General features: G+C 40.4%; 1 protein-coding gene and 1 pseudogene across 1 annotated transcript in view; one reads left to right on the top strand and one right to left on the bottom strand.

The window, feature by feature from the left end:
• Positions 1–1,739, bottom strand: part of LOC112252657 (kit ligand) — a 38,373-nt gene extending 36,634 nt beyond the window's left edge. Inside the window, exon 1 of the mRNA XM_024424095.2 lies at positions 1,476–1,739. Within this exon, the coding sequence (XP_024279863.1) occupies positions 1,476–1,490 (15 nt within the window). The 5' untranslated portion in view covers positions 1,491–1,739. The remainder of the gene's footprint in view (positions 1–1,475) is intronic.
• LOC121846625 lies at positions 1,692–18,882 on the top strand (annotated as a pseudogene).
• Positions 18,883–19,467: the final 585 nt, after the last annotated feature.

The raw sequence follows: 19,467 nt of genomic DNA, 5'->3' as shown, positions 1-19,467 counted from the left end.
AAAGAGTTCAATATTGGTTTCATCAGGGAAGAGAATCTTGTTTCTCATGGTCTGAGAGTCCTTTAGGTGCCTTTTCGGTAAACTCCAAGTGGGCTATCATGTGCCCTTTACTGAGGAGTGTGTCCCGTCTGGCCACTCTACCATAAAGGCCTGATTGGTGGAGTGCTGCAGAGATTGTTGTCCTTCTGGGAGGTTCTCCCATCTCCACAGAGGAACTCTGGAGCTCTGTCAGAGTAACCATTGGGTTCTTGGTCACCTCCCTGACCAAGGCCCTTCTCACCCAATTGCTCAGTTTGGCCGGGCAGCCCACTCTAGGAAGAGTCTTGGTAGTTTATTAAAACTTAATCCATTGAAGAATGATGGAGGCCACTGTGTTCTTGGGGGACCGTCAATGCGGCAGAAATGTTACGGTACCCTACAGACCATTCCTTTGACCTCATGGCTTGGTTTTTGCTCTGACATGCATTGTCAACTGCGGGACCTTATATAGACAGGTGTGCCTTTGCAAATCATGTCCAGTCAATTGAATTTACCACAGGTGGACTCCAATCAAGATTCAGAAACATCAAGGATGATCAATGGAAACAGAATTGACCTGAGCTCAATTTCGAGTCTCATTGCAAAGGGTCTGAATACTTATGTAAATAAGGTACTTTCTTTTATTATTTTTGTTGTTTTATAAATTTGCTAAAAATTCTAAAAACCTGTTTTCTCTTTGTCATTATTGGGTATTGTGTGTAGATTGAGTAAAACAAGTCATTTAATCAATTTTAGAATAAAGGCTGTAACGTAACAAAATGTGGAAAAAGTCAAGGGGCCTGAATAGTTTCCCAATGCAGTGTATGCAGTGTGCCAAAACCAATAGCCTGTATTACACCTTCATTTCAGTACCCCCAAACCAAAAACCAATAGGCATAGCGCATGGCACATCAAAATACTGTACATACTGTCATGAACTTACAGTATGTTTATCATTGCTTATTACCTAAGGTTATAACCTTAAACCACAAACTACCGTGATTTCATGAAAGGAAAACGATTAGGCCCTACGCGCGAAAAGATTGTACATTATTGCACACAATTCAAACATGGGCGCACTCATTGCACACATCATGGGATATGTGCAGGCATATAGGCCACTAAATGTCATTCCTGTGTTACTGTGATACGATATATGAGAAAATCTAGGATGATTAGGTGCCTGGTCAGTTCGGACACCCAAACATAATTACCGTTGGCATTGTGTGGCCGTATTGGAAAAATGGGGAGTGAGGGGCTTAACTTAACAAACGTTTCGTCTGATATTGATGCATACTTCTCAAAATCTATGGACAGAAATAGGCCAATTCACACCTTTCGTTTTCTCACCTGCCACTCGAATACGCGCACCGCACCAGGCGTAAAAGGACATGAAAATAAGACAGCCTATAACAAGAAAGTGAGTAAGAAAATGTTCAGTTCCGATGTTAACTTACTTTTGACTTCTTCATATGGAACGAGAGGAGTAAATCCAATGTATTCGAAACCCTATTTTATCTTACTTCTGCGGGGAGGAAAGGGGTTTTCATCATCCCGCGTGCACATATCCAATGCCCCAGTCAGTAGTATCCGAACAGGGAAAAAAATACTAAACCGCATAAAACTGCTGCAATAAGCTCTGTTGTATGGTATCCACACATCATAGCGTGCGCATGAAAGTGGACTGCGAGACCATTGTGAGTTGAAGGCTTTTTTTTTACAAGGCAACACCTTTTATGCGCGATTCAAGTGCCGCCCACAGGAACCGATCCCGCCCGTCTGCTGCTCTACTATATGGAAAGCCAAAAGGTTCAAATCGTCTTACCAGGAACATGCATTAACACTTGTAATTTTCATTTTTCACTTCCTTTCTTCAAATGCTTGTTATGGTCATTTTTGACCCCCACCCGCATCCACCAGGAGGCGCCACTTCAGCCAGTCAGCTCCCTGCCCCAAGGAGATGAGGGGAGAGGGCCCAGTGAGGGGGAGGCAACCCCTGGAGGGGTCCTAACCCTCGCCCATGGCCAACAGGCGGCACCACGCATTCAGCCAGCTCCCTGCATGGGCTGGGGCAACCCAAGGAAGGGTGGGGGGAGCACCAGTTAAGGCCACCAGGGGGCGCCACTACATCCAGACAGTTCCCTGTCTCAGCTATAGAGAGAAAGAGTAATGCCGTATTTTTGCAAGCTTAACTCCACCATAGTTCGTTCAGCAGCCTAAGACATAATAAATTGCATTTTTGTAGTTTATTTTAAATAATTCCCAGAAACAACTTATTTGGTAAATGTTATACGTTTTGTTCAATGAGATCATCTTCATCAGCTAACTTCACATTTTGTAAATTTTTATGCATTTATGTACTTTTTTTAAAGCACATAAAGGCTTCATAATTCATGAAGGTCATGTTAAATGACTGATATTATCTCATAGAACAAAACGTATAAGATCTCCTAAGCCCGTCTTAACCTCATACCTCACTACCATCATTACATTTTAGTAATTTAGCAGACACTGGTAAAATTTAGCTAAATACGTATAACTCATATCTCTGAGCCATCTTTTAGTATTTTCCTCACACTAACACACATTTTCAGCCTATGTTGGCCTTTTACATCAATATTTATTCCTTTATTGCATTGAAAAATCAATTCAGTTCCTCCACAATGAAATTAATGGAGGCCAACTGAAAAGTAGGCTGCTGTGACTGATTTTACACTAAATCTATGACGACTCTATGAACATTTTCCAATGGGTCGACTTGTTCTGTGGTGTAGTTATTTGGTGTAGTTATCATCTAGGGTACCATGTGATAATAAAGCAAAGGTCCTAAGTGGCTCAGTTGGTAAAGCATGGTGCTTGCAAAGCCAAGGTTATGGGTTCAATAGGCTGTCACTGTAAACTAGAATTTGTTTGTATATATAGTTGAAATTGGAAGTTTACATACACTTAGGTTGGAGTTATTAAAACTTGTTTTTCAACCACTCCACAAATTTCTTGTTAGCAAACTATAGTTTTGGCAAGTCGGTTAGGACATCTACTTTGTGCATGACACAAGTAATTTTTCCAACAACTGTTTACAGACAGATTATTTCACTTATAATTCACTGTATCACAATTATAGTGAGTCAGAGGTTTACATACACTAAGTTGACTGTGCTTTTAAACAGCTTGAAAATTCTAGAAAATTATGTTAGCTTCTGATAGGCTAATTGACATCATCATTTGAGTCAATTGGAGTGTACCTGTGGATGTATTTCAAGGCCTACCTTCAAACTCAGTGCCTTTTTGCTTGACATCATGGGAAAATCAAAATAAATCAGCCAAGACCTCAGAAACAAATTGCAGACCTCCACAAGTCTGGTTCATCATTGGGAGCAATTTCCAAACACCTGAAGGTACCACGTTCATCTGTACAAACACCATGGGACCACGCAGCAGTAAAACTGCTCAGAAAGGAGACGTGTTCTGTCTCCTAGAGATGAACGTACTTGGTGTGAAAAGTACAAATCAATCCCAGAACAACAGCAAAGGACCTTGTGAAGAAGCTGGAGGAAGCAGGTACAAAAGTATCTATATCCACAGTAAAACAAGTCCTATATAGACATAACCTGAAAGGCTGATCAGCAAGGAAGAAGCCACTGCTACAAAACAGCCATAAAAAAGCCAGCCTACAGTTTGCAACTGCACATGGGGCCAAAAATGGTACTTTTTGGAGAAAAATCCTCTGGTCCGATTAAACAAAAATAGAACTGTTTGGCCATAATGACCATTGTTATGTTTGGAGGAAAAAGGGGGATGCTTGCAAGCTGAAGAACACCATCCCAACCGTGAAGCACAGGGGTTACAGCATCATGTTGTGGTGGTGCTTTGCTGCAGGAGGGACTAGTGCACTTCACAAAATAGATCCCAGATAGTTCACAAATGGTCCTTTAGTTTGATAATGTCCTTTTTTATATCCATAAAAATTCAGTTTAGCTGGTGCACTTCAGTCAAGAATCCAACCAGTTTCCCTCCATCAAAATGCATACAAAATGAATCCCAAACGTTACAAATAAACTTTTCCAAACAAGTCAAACAACATTTATAATCAAACCTTAGGTACCCTAATATGTAAACAAACAATACAATTTAAGACGGAGAATCGTTATTGTCTTTAACGGAGAAAAATACCAAAGAACGCGTTCTCTTCCACGCGCTTGGAAACACTTCAGCGAAAATCGGAGCCACCTAGAAAAAACACAATTTCCGGCAAATTTTTCCAAAAACCAGCATGAAACTCTTTCTAAAGACTGTTGATATCTAGTGGAAGCCCTAGGAACTGCAATCTGGGAGGATTTCGCCTTATAATAAAAGTGACAGCCATTGAAAACAGTGATAGGCTGAGTTCTTTTTTGGGGGGGATGGTTTGTTCTCGGGGTTTCGCCTGCCATATCAGTTCTGATATACTCACAGACGTACTTTTTAACAGTTTTAAAACTTTAGAGTGTTTTCCATCCAAACCTACCAGTTATATGCATATCCTAGCTTCTGGGCCAGAGTACCAGGCAGTTTACTTTGGGCATGCTTTTCATCCGGATGTGAAAATACTGTCCCCTACCCAAGAGAGGTTAAGGACCTACAAAGTCAAGGTATTGGAGTGGCCATCACAAAGCCCTGACCTCAAACCCATAGAGAATTTGTGGCCAGAACTGAAAAAGCATGTGCGAGCAAGGAGGCCTACAAACCTGACTCAGTTACACCAGCTCTGTCAAGAGGAATGGAATGGGCAATTAACCATTCATTCAATTAACCAACTTATTGTGAGAAGTTTGTGCAAAGCTACCTGAAATGTTTGACCCAAATTAAACAATTTAAAGGCAATGCTACCAAATACTAATTGAGTGTAGGTAAACTTCTGACCCACCGGGAATGTGATGAAAGAAACAAAAGCTGAAATAAATAATTCTCTACTATTATTCTGTCATTTCACATTCTTAAAATAAAGTGGTGATCCTAACTGACCTAAGACAGGGAATTTTTACGAGGATTAAATGTCAGGAATTGTGAAAAACTGAGTTTAAATGTAGTTGGCTACGGTGTATGTACACTTCCGACTTCAACTGTACATTTTAAATATTGTATAAAATACATTGCCTTCAGAAAGTATTTTTACCCTTTGACTTATTCAACATGTTGTTGTGTTACAGCCTGAATTCAAAATCCCATAATGACAAGGTGAAACATGTTTTTATTAATTTTAGCAAATTATTGTTATAATTATTATTTTTTAAATGTACTACCTTTTCCACCCCAATTTAGTGATATCCAATTACGATATTGTCTCATCGCTGCAATGGGCTCGAGAGAGGTGAATGTCGAGGCATGCATCCTCCGAAAACATTATTTGCCAAACCACGCTCTTTTACACCCGCCCACTTAACCCGGAAGCCAGCCGCATCAATGTGTCTTTGGAAACACTTTTCAACTGACGACCAGAGTCAGCCTGCAGGCGCCAAGGAGTCTTGACTTCATTCAGGACAAAAAGTGAATTGCTTTGCCACATTGTATTGCAGTATTTACTGCAGGGCCTTGTTGCAAACAGGATGCATGTTTTGGAATATGTTTGTTTTGTACAGGCTTCCTCCCTTTCACTCTGTCAATTAGGTTGGTGTTGTGGAGTAACTACAATGTTGTTGATCCATCCTCAGTTTTCTACTATAACAGCCATTCATGTCTGTAACTGTTTTAAAGTCACCATTGGCCTTGTGGTGATATCCCTGAGTGGTTTCTTTCCTGAGTTAGGAGGTACGCCTGTATCTTTGTAGTGACTGGATGTATTGATACAGTACACCATCCAAAGTGTAATTCATAACTGCACCATGCTCAAAAGGATATTCAATGTCTGCTTTTTGTATTTATACCCATCTACCAATAGGTGCCCTTCTTTGCGAGCCATTGGAAAAACCTCCCTGGTCTTTGTGGTTGAATCTGATGTTTGAAGTTCACTGCTCGACTGAGGGACCTTAGATAGTCATTTAAAAATCTTGTCAAACACTATTATTGCCCACCGAGTGAATCAATACAATTTATTTTACTCGCCATAGCAAAGGGGTTGAATACTTACTGACTCAAGACATTTGAGCTTTGAATTTTTTATTAATTTGTAAAAAATTCCGAAAATAATGATTCCACTTTGACATTATGGGTTATTGTGTGTAGGCCAGTGACAAAAGAATCTCAACCTAGTACATTTTAAATTCAGGCTGTAACATAAGAAAATGTGGAAAAAGTCAAGGGGTGTGAATACTCTCTGAAGGTATTGTATGTCATGGTCTAGCCTACTGCTTGGGCTTTGTCATCGCAGACCAATAATTTAAAAAATCCTATTCCCTATTTTTATTTTGTGAAATGGCTTGAATATTTTGTTCAGGAAATATTCAGGACAAAAAACATTGTTATGCTACTGTCACGCCCTGATCTGTTTCACTTGTCCCTGTGCTTGTCTCCACCCCCCTCCAGGTGTTGCCCATCTTCCCAATTATCCCCTGTGTATTTATACCTGTGTTCTCTGTCTGTTTGTTGCCAGTTCGCCTTGTTTGTTCAAGCTTACCAGCGGTTTTCCTGTCAGCGCCTATCTTTTCCCAGCCTCTCTTTTCTCATCCTCCTGGTTTTTGACCTTTGCCTGTCTTGACTCTGTACCCGCCCGCCGGACCTCTCTGCCTGACCCTGAGCCTGCCTGCCATCCTGTACCTTTGCTCCACCTCAGGATTACTGTACTCTGCCTACCTTGACCTGTTTTTGCCTGCCCCTGTTGCTACAATAAACATTGTTACTTTGACAGTCTGCATCTGGGTCTTACCTTGATTCCTGATAGTTACTTTGTTCATAAAGCAACACACACAGTATTTTAATACTTGGATTGCTCACAACTTCCTCCAGCTATATCAAGTCAAGACCAAGGTACTTATCATTGGAGCCAAAGCACAGAGAGAGAATCTGGCCAGACATGGTCACCTCCCTGACCAAAGCCCTTCTCCCCCGATTTGACTGGCCGGCCAGCTCTAGGAAGAGTCTTGGTGTTTCCAAAGTTTTTCCATAAATAAATTGGCTAGGGGTTCTTACGGCTAGGGGTTCCGAATTTTCAGAGAGCCACATCAATTTACAGAAATACTAAATAAAAAAGATACAACTATTATGCACAGAATTATGGATATACTTCTCCTTAATGCAACCGCTGTGTCAGATTTCAAAAAAGCTAATGGAAAAAGCAAACCATGCAATAATCTGAGTACGGCGCTCTGACACAAAAACAAGCCATGCAGATACCCGCCATGTTGTGGAGTCAGTAAAAGTCAGAAATAGCGTTATAAATATTCAATTGCATTTGATGATCTTCATCAGAATGCACTCCCAGGAATCCCAGTAACACAATAAATGTTTGTTTTGTTCAATAAAGTCCATCATTTATGTCCAAATACCTCCTTTTGTTAGCGCATTCGGTAAACAAATCCAAACTCACGAGGCGTGGCAAGTCCAGGCGAAAGTTCAGACGAAAAGTTCAAAAAGTCATATTACAGTTCGTAAAAACATGTCAAATGAAGTATAGAATCAATCTTCAGGATGTTTTTAACAATAATCAATTATGTTCCAACCGGAGAATTCCTTTGTCTTTAGAATTGCAATGGAATGCAGGTCGCTCTCACGTGTGCACGCGTGATCAGCTCATGGCACCCTGGCAGGCAGCTGGTTGAATCTGCTCTCATTCACCCCCACTTCACAGTAGAAGCCTCAAACAACGTTCTAAAGACTGTTGACATCTAGTGGAAGCCTTAGGAAGTGCAATATGACCCGATAGGCAATGAGTTGAAAAACTACAAACCTCAGATTTCCCACTTCCTGGTTGGATTTTTCTCAGGTTTTCACCTGCCATATGCGTTCTGTTATACTCACAGACATCATTCAAACAGTTTTAGAAACTTCAGAGTGCTTTCTATCCAATACACCTAATAATATGCATATATTAGCATCTGGGCCTGAGTAGCAGGAGGTTTACTCTGTGCACGCTTTTCATCCAAACGTGAAAATGCTGCCCCCTATCCCAAACAGGTTCTAAAGAATGATGGAGGCCCCTGTGTTCTTGAATTCTTCAATGCTGCAGAAATGTTTTGGTACCATTCCCCAGATCTGTGCCTCGACACAATCCTGTCTTGGACTTCTGCGGATAATTTCTTCAAACTCATGGCTTGGTTTTTGCTCTGACATGCACTGTCAGGTGTGTGCCTTTCCAAATGATGTCTAAACACTTGAATTGACCACAGGTGGACTCAAATCAAGTTGTAGAAACAGCTGATGGATGATCAATGGAAACAGGATGTACCTGAGCTCAAATTCAAGTATCATAGCAAAGGGTCTGAATACTTATGTAAATAAGGTATTTCTGTTTTTAATTTTCTAATGAATTTGCCAAAATGTTTTTAAAAACTTTTTTGTTTGTTGTCATTATAGAGTATTGTGTGTAGATTAATGAGGGAGGAAAAATGCTAATTTAATACATTTTAAAAATAAGGCTGAAATATAACAAAATGTGAAAAAAAGTCAATGGTTCTGACTACTTTCTGAATGCACTGTATAGTGTCATTAGAATTAGAATTAGAAGGAAATCACTTTTCAAGACAAAGGCTGGAGGAACATTTTGCTTCTATAAAATAATGAATAAACGATGGAGGGTATTTGTTTTCGAATGGACTAATAGCTTGTTACTTCAAAAGGAACATTTTTGATATCCAGACAATAGAAATGAAAAAGCATTGAGGCATTGAGCTCTAGAATTGCATTTGTCATCACAGGGAGTTTGTGTAGTGCAATCAGTCATAACCTCAGCTACTATCCGTAGAACAATTTTCTGATATCAATTACAACAGAATTTGGTTTTATTGTCCACAGTTTAAAAAAAATTAAATACATTCTGAATTATCATAATAAAAGTTGCATATGAAAACACACAAAGAGATAAACATGGATTACACAATTATTGAAGATGCTGTCTGCATCCCAAATTAGTCCATGGGCCTTGAGGTTCCATTTTTTTTTATCCACTTAGGTGTGGCAAAGTCTAATGACGATTTTCATTAAGGTCCATGTTAATATCACGTTTCAGGTAAGACCCAAATGCAGACTGTGTTGAAGTAACATTGTTGATTACAGCAACAGGGGCATAATCCAGAGTAGTGGCAAAGGCACAGTGCGCCAGGCAAGCTCAGGGTCAGGTCAGGCAGAGGTCGGTAATCCAGAGTAGGGACAAAGGCACAGGACGGCACTGGTTGACTTGACAAACAAGACGAACTGGCAACAGACAAACAGAGAACACCGGTGTAAATACAGGGGATAATGGGGGAGATGGGGAGATGGGTGACACCTGGAGGGGGGACGGGGACAAGCACAAATACAGGTGAAACAGATCCGTGCGTGACAGTCTATTTTGGTATGATAACCACATTTAGCTATCTCCTATAAGTGGTTATCACTGTCATTGGTTTTTGGGTCAATAGCATTGAAGATATGAAATGTAATTTTGTATTATCAGGGGGAAATTTTTTTATCAACTTTGTCGTAGAAATATTGGTCCAATAATATTTCTCAGGAACTTGTGAATTCAAAATAGACTTTATTACAAAGTAACAAGCCAAGCTGGTCCATGGATCAACTGTCTTCCCAGCCTTGGCACACTCCTTTAATAAAGTTTTCATCCTTACATCACATACATAGTTACTCCTCTTTATGTTAATGATCAACTCTTTTTTGCTTCGTGCCACAATTTCCCTCCCTAAGTTATTTTTGAGGCGGGCTTTTTCTCACCTCTACAAATCATTTAACACTACAATCTTTGAGGAGGACTTTTTCCCGCCTCCACAAATCACTGAACTGATTATATTGGTGTCGCAAATGATAGTTTGGCTAAAAAATAATAGGGGTCTTTACAAGGCTGCAGTCGCAAGTACATTCATCATATAGATTATATCAGCACCCACCAGGCTATAGTCATAAATACATTCATCATATAGATTATATCAGCACCCACCAGGCTATAGTCATAAGTACTTTCATTATATTGATTATAACATTTCTTATCCAGGCATACATCTGGATTACATTGTGTGTCTGTTTCCTTTGTATATTGGCTTTTCTTATGCTGTACAGGTGTGGTACAGGTTCCTTCAAAGCTTTTAATGATTCTGTTACATTACATTATTATTTCACAATATGCTACTGAAAAATCACCATAACTTGAGGTATGAAATAATTGGAATGTTAATGAAATCTTCATGGGCCCACCTTGGGGGGTCAAAGTCATACCTGTGTATATTTTGGAGTACCCTAGATGATGGCGACCCATTGGAAAAGTTACATAGAGTCATCATATATTTTGTGTAAAATCAGTCAAAGCAGCCTATTTTCAAGTTGGCCGCAGTTCATTTCAGTGTGGAGGAACTGAATTGATTTTTAAATGCCATAAAGGAATAGATATTGATTTAATAAGATCAACAAAGGCTAAAACTATGTGTTACTGTGAGGAAAATGCTAAAAGATGGCCCAGAGATGTGTTTAGCAAAATATTACCAGTGTCTGCTTAATTACAAAATGTAAATGTAAGAATGGTATAAATAGACAATACATCCAAAAATTAGGTCAAGGTTGAAGACGGACTTACAAGATCTTATATGTTTTCTTCTATGAGATAAAACCAGTCATTTAACATGACGGTTATGAATTATGAAGCCTTTGTGTTTAATGTGCTTTATTTTAATAAATACACTACTGGTGAAAAGATTTAGAACACCTACTCATTCAAGGGTTTTTCTTACATTTTTACTATTTTCTACATTGTTGAATAAAAGTGAAGACATCAAAACTATGAAATAACACAATATGGAATCATGTAGAAACCAAAAAAGTGTTTAATAAATCAAAATATGTTTTAGATTTGAATAGCCACCCTTTGCCTTGATGACAGCTTTGCACACGCTTGGCATTCTCTCAAGCAGCTTCATGAGGTAGTCACCTGGAATGCAATATTTCAAATAGCAGCTGTGCCTTCTTAAAAGTTAATTTGTGGAATGTCTTTCCTTCCTAATGCGTTTGAACCAATCAGTTATGTTGTGACAAGGAAGGGGGGTGCCCTATTTGGTAAAATACCAAGTCCATATTATGGCAACAACAGCTCAAATAAGCAAAGAGAAACGACAGTCTATCATTACTTTAAAACATGAAGGTCAGTAAATACAGAAAATGTCAAGAACTTTGAATGTTTCTTCAAGTGCAGTCGCAAAAACCATCAAGCGCTATGATGAAACTGGCTCTCATGAGGACCGCCACAGGAATGGAAGACCCAAAGTTACCTCTGCTGTAGAGGATAAGTTCATTAGAGTTACCAGCCTCAGAAATTGCAGTCCAAATAAATGCGTCACAGAGTTCAAGTAACAGACACATCTCAACATCAACTGTTCAGAGGAGACTGCGTGAATCAGGCCTTCATGGCCGAAGCACTGCAAAGAAACCAATACTAAAAGGACACCAATAAGAAGAAGACTTGCTTCGGCCAAGAAACACGAGCAATTAGACCGGTGGAAATGTGTCCTATGCTGTGGAGTCCAAATTTTAAATTTTCGGTTCCAACCGCTGTGTCTTTGTGAGACGCAGTGTGGGTGAACAGATGATCTCTGCATGTGTATTTCTGACCGTAAAGCATGGAGGAGGATGTGTTATGGTGTGCGGTGGGTGCTTTGCTGGTGACACTGTCAATGAGTTATTTAGAATTCAAGGTGCACTTAACCAGCACGGCAACCACAGCATTCTGCAGCAATATGCCATCACATCTGGTTTTGGCTTATTGAGACTATCATTTGTTTTTCAACAGTACAATGACCCAACACACCTCCAGGCTGTGTAAGGGCCATTTTTTTACCAAGAAGGGGAGTGCTGCATCAGATGACCTGGCCTCCACAATCCCCTGACCTCAACCCAATTGAGATGTTCTGGGATGAGTCAGGCTGCAGAGAGAAGGAAAAGCAGACAAGTGCTCAGCATATGTGGGAACTCCTTCAAGACTGTTGGAAAAGCATTCCAGGTGAAGCTTGTTGAGAGAATTCTAAGAGTGTGCAAAGCGTGGCTATTTGAAGAATCGCAAATGCAAAGTATATTTTGTTTCGTTTAACACTTTTTTGGTTACGACATGATTCCATATGTGTTATTTTGTAGTTTTGATGTCTTCACTATTATCCTACAATGTAGAAAATAGTAAAATAAAGAAGAAACCTTGAATGAGTAGGTGTTCTAAAACTTTTGACCGATAGTGTAAATGCTTAGCTGATGAAGATTACCTCATTGAACAAAACATTTCCTAAGCCTGTATTTACCAAATAAGTTATTTTTGGTAATCATTGCAAAAATACACCATTACTATCTCTCTCTATAGCTAAGACAGGGAGTTGGCTGGATGTAGTGGGGTCCCCCAGGAGGCCTTGGGCGGGAGTTAGGACCCCTCCGGGGTTTCGCCCCCCACCCTCACAGGGCCCTCTCCCACCATCTTCTTGGGACAGGGAGCTGGCTGGATGAAGTAGCACCTCCTGGTAGTAGTGGGCTCGGGTTCTGCCCCCCCCCTGTCTGGGGATCGGCTCCTGCACCCTGGGTCATCCCCAGCCCTCTTTTGGTGTATTTAGTGGCGCTCTACACAGAGTCTGGGTTAGAGCATTAACATCACGTAAATGCACACTGGACAGGTGTGAAGAGTACGTTTAAATATGACCATAACAAGCGTTCTAATCACCTGTAAATGCTCACTGGAAGGTGTAAAGAACACTTGAAAAAAGCAAGTGATCAATGATCATTATAAGCATTTCAATCACCTGTAAATGTGCACTAGACAGGTGTAAAGAACACATGTAAAATTACTTTTGAAGTGAAAAATCATAACTAGAAGTGTTAAACTCTCTGGGATATGTCAAAAGTGGCCAAAAGTCAGGGTAAATGCAGAGCACCAAATTCATATAAAAATCAAACTTTCATGAAATCACACATGTAAGATATCAAATTAAAAGCTACACTTGTTGTGAATCCAGCCAATATGTCAGATTTCAAAAGGGCTTTTCGGCGAAAGCAAACAATGCTATTATCTGAGAGTAGCACCTCCGTAAACAAAGAGAGAAAACAAATTTCAACCCTGCAGGTGCGACATAGAACGCAGAAATAAAAATATAAATCATGCCTTACCTTTGACGAGCTTCTACTGTTGGCACTCCAATATGTCCCATAAACATCACAAATGGTCCTTTTTTTCAATTAATTCCGTCAATATATATCAAAAATGTCCATTTATTTGGCGCATTTGATCCAGAAAAACACTGGATCCAACTTGCGCAACGTGACTACAAAATATCTCAAAAGTTACCTGTAAACATTTCAAACTACTTCTGTAATACAACTTTAGGTATTTTGTAAAGTAAATAATCAATAAAATTGAAGACGGGATGATCTGTGTTCAATACAGGAAGAAAACAAACTGACGCTACCTTTCTGGTCTCGTGCCTCTAACAAACAGTACACTTGAAGTGACCCTCGTTTTGAACAGGGCTACTTCTTCATTACACAAAGGAAAAACCTCAACCAATTTCTAAAGACTGGTTACATCAAGTGGAAGCGGTAGGAACTGCAAGAAGGTCCCTTGGAAATCTGGATTCCCAATGCAAACCCATTGAAAAGGAGTGACCTCAAAACAACAAAAATCTGAATGGTTTTTCCTCTGGGTTTCGCCTGCTACATAAGTTCTGTTATACTCACAGACATGATTCAAACGGTTTTAGAAACTTTAGAGTGTTTTCTATCCAAATCTACTAATAGCATGCATATCTTATCTTCTGGGGATGAGTAGCAGGCAGTTGAATTTGGGCATGCATTTAATCCGGACATGAAAATACTGCCCCCTGTCACCAAGAAGTTGAGATGTGTTCCCGGTAAGACAATTTGAACCTTTTGGCTTTCCATACTCCAACGTCCATCATAGCCTACAGTCCTCATCAGTAGCGATGAACATATTGAGGTAAACTCCACTTTATGGTGTGAGACAAACCAATATTCCTATCTGTAGCCTATAACTCCAGGTAGCCCCACAGTAGCCTTATTTTGATAACTAACATTTTGCAGAAAATACCTGCCCATGCACTGGCATGCTTTAATAGCATAGATAATCAGGGGAAAGACAGAATATCAAAAGTGTCACACAATAGTGGTAGGTGGATCATTTGTACAGATCTGCAATGTGTTAACTAGCAATCATACCACACATAAAATTATTCAAAGCTGCACCAATTTGCACATGTGAAAACATCCCTAAAGCTCCCCTATTGATATTGTTTAGAGACAATACAATTATCCTACCTTAACTAACCTACTGTACAACACCACATTGCAATGAATAGTTGCTTTATTGTTTTCAAGTCAATACAAATTTTAAGTCTAGGCTGTAAACAAACCCTGTGATTTGAATATTTCATTCAATTTATTCCATTTGTATCGGTTGTGGGTCTACTCTCAACCAGAAAGGCACATTAGCAGGCCAGTCTGGCTGTATTTTAAGTTCTGATACTGAGATGCACTGTCTGTTGCAGATCATGATTCTCTCAAGTCCTCCTATAATAATGTGGCCACTTATGCTCCCAGCAGGCCCAGTTATTCAGGAAAGCTTAACATGCACCCCTCTCTGATTCAAGCAGCTATTCCTCATGCGGAGTCATGCACCTAGAACCTAAAGCTTCAATATAGCCTAAATATTTGTCATTTAACTTTGAAAATGTATGCCCTTTTATGTGTGGCATAAACACGACCAGTCACAATGTTTTAATCTGATTAGGCTACTTGAAATGTCTCCTCTTGGCTACCTGCACACGTGTGCAACTGACAGATATTATGTTGGAGGGAAACGTTTGAGTAAGCTATCTTCAAGAGATAAGGCCTAGTTAGTGAGGATTTAGCCTGTGATGAATACATTATACAAATGTATTGGTGATAAATGCAGTGTCAGATTACACCAAAGTCTTCCACACTGCCCACTACAAGAGACATGGGTTGTCAATGGGAACCGAGACCAAAGGCAATGCGAGATATGGTCTCACAAACCAACCACAAGACTCAGAGGGGAAGAACATTTGGCACTCAGCTTTCCATGGTAACTCTACAGCAGAATAGCATAACTCGATGTGGGTTACCGCTAAAAAACTCTCTGCATTTTCACAATGTATAATAGTGTAATTATAATAATGTATAATAGTATAATTATGTTCAAAATATTGTAGTAATTTCAAAATCTCCTCTGTACCACTTCCCAGGCAACCATGTCCACAAAAAAATGTGGCAGTTGGCACCACCATGCCAGTAGATCCCTAGTTAGCTTGACTCCTGTGAAAGACAGATCATCCAAACCTCCACTGGCCAAGCGGTCAAGGAGTGTTGATGACTGTAACAACATTGCCCAATCCAGATGATCCCTCATACCATCCCAGTGAAAAAGCTATGGGTGACCATACAATTCAACAGTAAGTCACTAGATTACTTGCTCTACCATACTCTACCATTGTCCTGACGAGAGACTTTTTAACAACCACGTTCTGTGTCAGTACTAGGAAATATTACTACTCCCTAATCTATCAATGTACATCTTTGTATCAAAATATGTTGAATAGGTAGCCTTTAAGTATCGTAGTGGTGGAGCGTACACTAAATTGCTCAACTTACATATAAGCACTGACTGAAGAGTTAAGGCTAGGGGGACGGGTGGCTTGAGAGTGAATTGGGACTGGGAAGGGTTGTGACACTGCTATGAGAGCTTTCCATCCCAGAACCCCTGTGTGCCCAGTGCGAGACCTGACAAGGAGGAAGCCATCGATGGATATGTGTCCCACTTCAGCGATGCAGGGGGAAAGTGAAGACTGATCTCTATAGACTCTTCTAATGTACATTCAATGTTTAAGCGTCTGTTTATGATGAAGATGATTAAGAAGTGGTACACATGCACCGCTCACACAAACACACACAAACAACAAACGTCACACTAAACTAACCTCTCTCTTGTCTCTTTGTCTCTGTAAGTACAGTTGAAGTATGAAGTTTACATACATCTTAGCCAAATATATTTAAACTCAGTTTTTCACAATTCCTGACATTTAATCCTAGTAAAAATTCCCTGTTTTGGGTCAGTTAGGATCAGCACTTTATTTTAAGAATGTGAAATGTCAGAATAATAGTAGACATTCCCAATGTGTCAGAAGATTACATACACTCAATTAGTATTTGGTAGCATTGCCTTTAAAACCTTTTGTGACTAGGGGGCAGTATTTTCATTTTTGGAAAAAGAACGTTCCCGTAGTAAACGGGATATGTTGTCAGGACAAGATGCTAGAATATGCATATAATTGACAGCTTAGGATAGAAAACACTCTAAAGTTTCCAAAACTGTAAAAATATTGTCTGTGAGTATAACAGAACTGATGTTGCAGGCGAAAGCCTGAGAAAAATCCAATCCGGAAGTGCCTCATGTTTTGAAAGCGCTGCGTTCCAATGCGTCCCTATTGAGCAGTGAATGGGCTATCAACCAGATTACTCTTTCTCCGTATTCCGAAGGTGTCTACAGCATTGTGACGTAGTTTTACGCATTTATGTTGAAGAATACCCGTAAGCGGCTACATTGCGCAAGTGGTCACCTGATGGCTCCCAGAGTGACTCTCGTGTAAAATACAGAGGTAGCCATTACTCCAATCGGTCCTACTGAAAAACGAATTGTCCCGGTGGATATATTATCGAATAGATATTTGAAAAACACCTTGAGGATTGATTATAAACAACGTTTGCCATGTTTCTGTCGATATTATGGAGCTAATTCTGAATATTTTTGGGGGTTTTCGTGACTGCAATTTCCGGGCGATTTCTCAGCCAAACGTGAAGAACAAACGGAGCTATTTCACCTACAAAAATAATATTTTTGGAAAAAAGGAACATTTGCTATCTAACTGGGAGTCTCGTGAGTGAAAACATCCGAAGTTCATCAAAGGTAGACGATTGAATTTGATTGCTTTTCTGATTTCCGTGACCAAGTTACCTGCTGCTAGCTGGACAAAATGCTATGCTAGGCTATCGATAAACTTACACAAATGCTTATCTAGCTTTGGCTGTAAAGCATATTTTGAAAATCTGAGATGACAGGGTGATTAACAAAAGGCTAAGCTGTGTCTCAATATATTTCATTTGTGATTTTCATGAATAGGAATATTTTCTAGGAATATTTATGTCCGTTGCGTTATGCTAATTAGTGTCAGCCGATGATTACACTCCCGCATGCAGGATGGGGAGTCACTAGAGGATAAATTTGGGTCAAACATTTCGGGTAGCCTTCCACAAGCTTCCCACAGTAAATTGGGTGAATTTTGTCCCATTCCTCCTGACAGAGCTGGTGTAACTAAATCAGGTTTGTAAGGTCTTCTTGCGCGCACATGCTTTTTCAGTTCTGCCCACACATTTTCTATGGGATTGAGGTCAGGGCTTTGTGATGGCCACTCCAATACCTTGACACTGTTGTCCTTAAGCCATTTTGACACAACTTTGGAAGTATGCTTGGGGTCATTGTCCATTTCGAAAACCCATTTGCGACCAAGTTTTAACTTCCTGACTGATGTCTTGAGATGTTGTTTCAATATATCCAAATAATTTGCATGGTCCCATGGTGTTAATACTTGCGTACTTTTGTTTACACAGATGAACGTGGTACTTTCAGGCATTGTGGAGGTCTACAATTGTTTTTCTGAGGTCTTGGTTGAATTCTTTTGATTTTCCCATGATGTCCAGCAAAGATGCATTGAGTTTGAAGGTAGACCTTGAAATACATCCACAGGTATACCTCCAATTGACTCAAATGATGTCACTTAGCCTATCAGAAGCTTCTAAAGGCATGACATCATTTTCTGGAATTTTCCAATCTGTTTAAAGGCACAGTCAACTTAGTGTATGTAAACGTCTGACCCACTGGAATTGTGATACAGTGAATGATAAGTGAAATAATCTGTCTCTAAACAATTGTTGGAAAAATTACTTGTGTCATCCACAAAGTAGATGTCCTAACCGACTTGCCAAAACTATAGTTTGTTACCAAGAAATTTGTGGAGTGGTTGAAAACGAGTTTTAATGACTCCAACCTAAGTGTATGTAAACTTCAACTGTATTTCCAAGCCCATTCCCATCCTAAGCCAAGGTGTTCAAAGATGGCAGCTGTCTGCTGACAAATGACAGATTTGTACTGCTGTGCTCCTTCATGGCCTTCTTCATCTTCCTCACCATCATGGTGGTCACCTACTTCCTCACTATTAGTGCCCTGCAGACTGAAGCTACCCTCTGCCTGAACCAGTTAGTTCCCCGGCCTCTTCAGGCGTTCTCAGCCACGACACGGGATGGGAAGGAGAGGTCGTCGTGACCTGGGTGGACTCGCGGAAAAGAGGTTGCACCATGCAGTCGATCAGCAATGAGCATAAGGCCTCCAAGGACCTGGGAGTGATTTTCTTCCTGTTTGTGGTCATGTGGTGTTAATTTTCTTCGCCAACGTGGTGTGCGACCCAGTGAACTGTGACACGGGGCTGATGGGGGGGCTGCTGACTGTGTTTGTGTGGTTGGGATACCTGTCTTCAGCCGTCAACCATATGGTATACACTTAACAAGATGCATCGAGCAGCCTTCTCCCGCTACAAACGCTGCCAGTACAGCCCAGAGAGGAAGTCTATGCAGCTCATACTGGTCAACACCCTCCCTCCACTGGCATACAACTTCACTCACCTGGCCCTAGAGGAAGTGTAGTCCCTCAGGTATGGAGTCCACAGCGGTGGAGGACCCAGGGATTCCTAGCTTTACGAAGAGACTCATGGGCCAATTCTCAACTGCATAATCGTCATCTCCTTCTCAAAATCCATTGGGTAAGAAAGCCAGAGGTTCCTCCCATCTGACCTTCTCCTCCAATGGGTTTGAGGAGGTGAGGAGACGACTCAAGGATTATGCAATTGAGAAAAGGCCATGCTGCCAGGAGCAGTCAGGAACAAGAAATATAAAACAGGAAGTACAGAGAGAGGAAAGACAATATCTGCCTCACAAACTCTTAAACTAGGAGACCCGGCCTACAGACTGTACTTTCCAAAGGTCAAGAAGGGGTGTATTCAGCATAACCCTTCAAGGCAAAGCCAACACACCACAAGTAAATAAATTATAAAGTAGTAAACATTTACTTTGAGTGTCTTTCACTGCTACTTCCTAGATTAACTGACCTTGTCCCATCCCCTCTTGACCTCAGGTGTGATCTCTCCCCTCTCAACACTGAGCATGTCTTGCACTACTAGATTCCACTGAGACGTGTTCCTCTTCATCATCATGAAGGAGTGTACATTTGAA

This window comes from Oncorhynchus tshawytscha, linkage group LG06 (genome assembly GCF_018296145.1).
Source record: "Oncorhynchus tshawytscha isolate Ot180627B linkage group LG06, Otsh_v2.0, whole genome shotgun sequence".
In the NCBI taxonomy this organism is placed as follows: domain Eukaryota; kingdom Metazoa; phylum Chordata; class Actinopteri; order Salmoniformes; family Salmonidae; genus Oncorhynchus; species Oncorhynchus tshawytscha.
The sequence above is the reverse complement of the archived record's forward strand: the minus strand, read 5'-3'. Positions and strand labels throughout refer to the sequence as shown.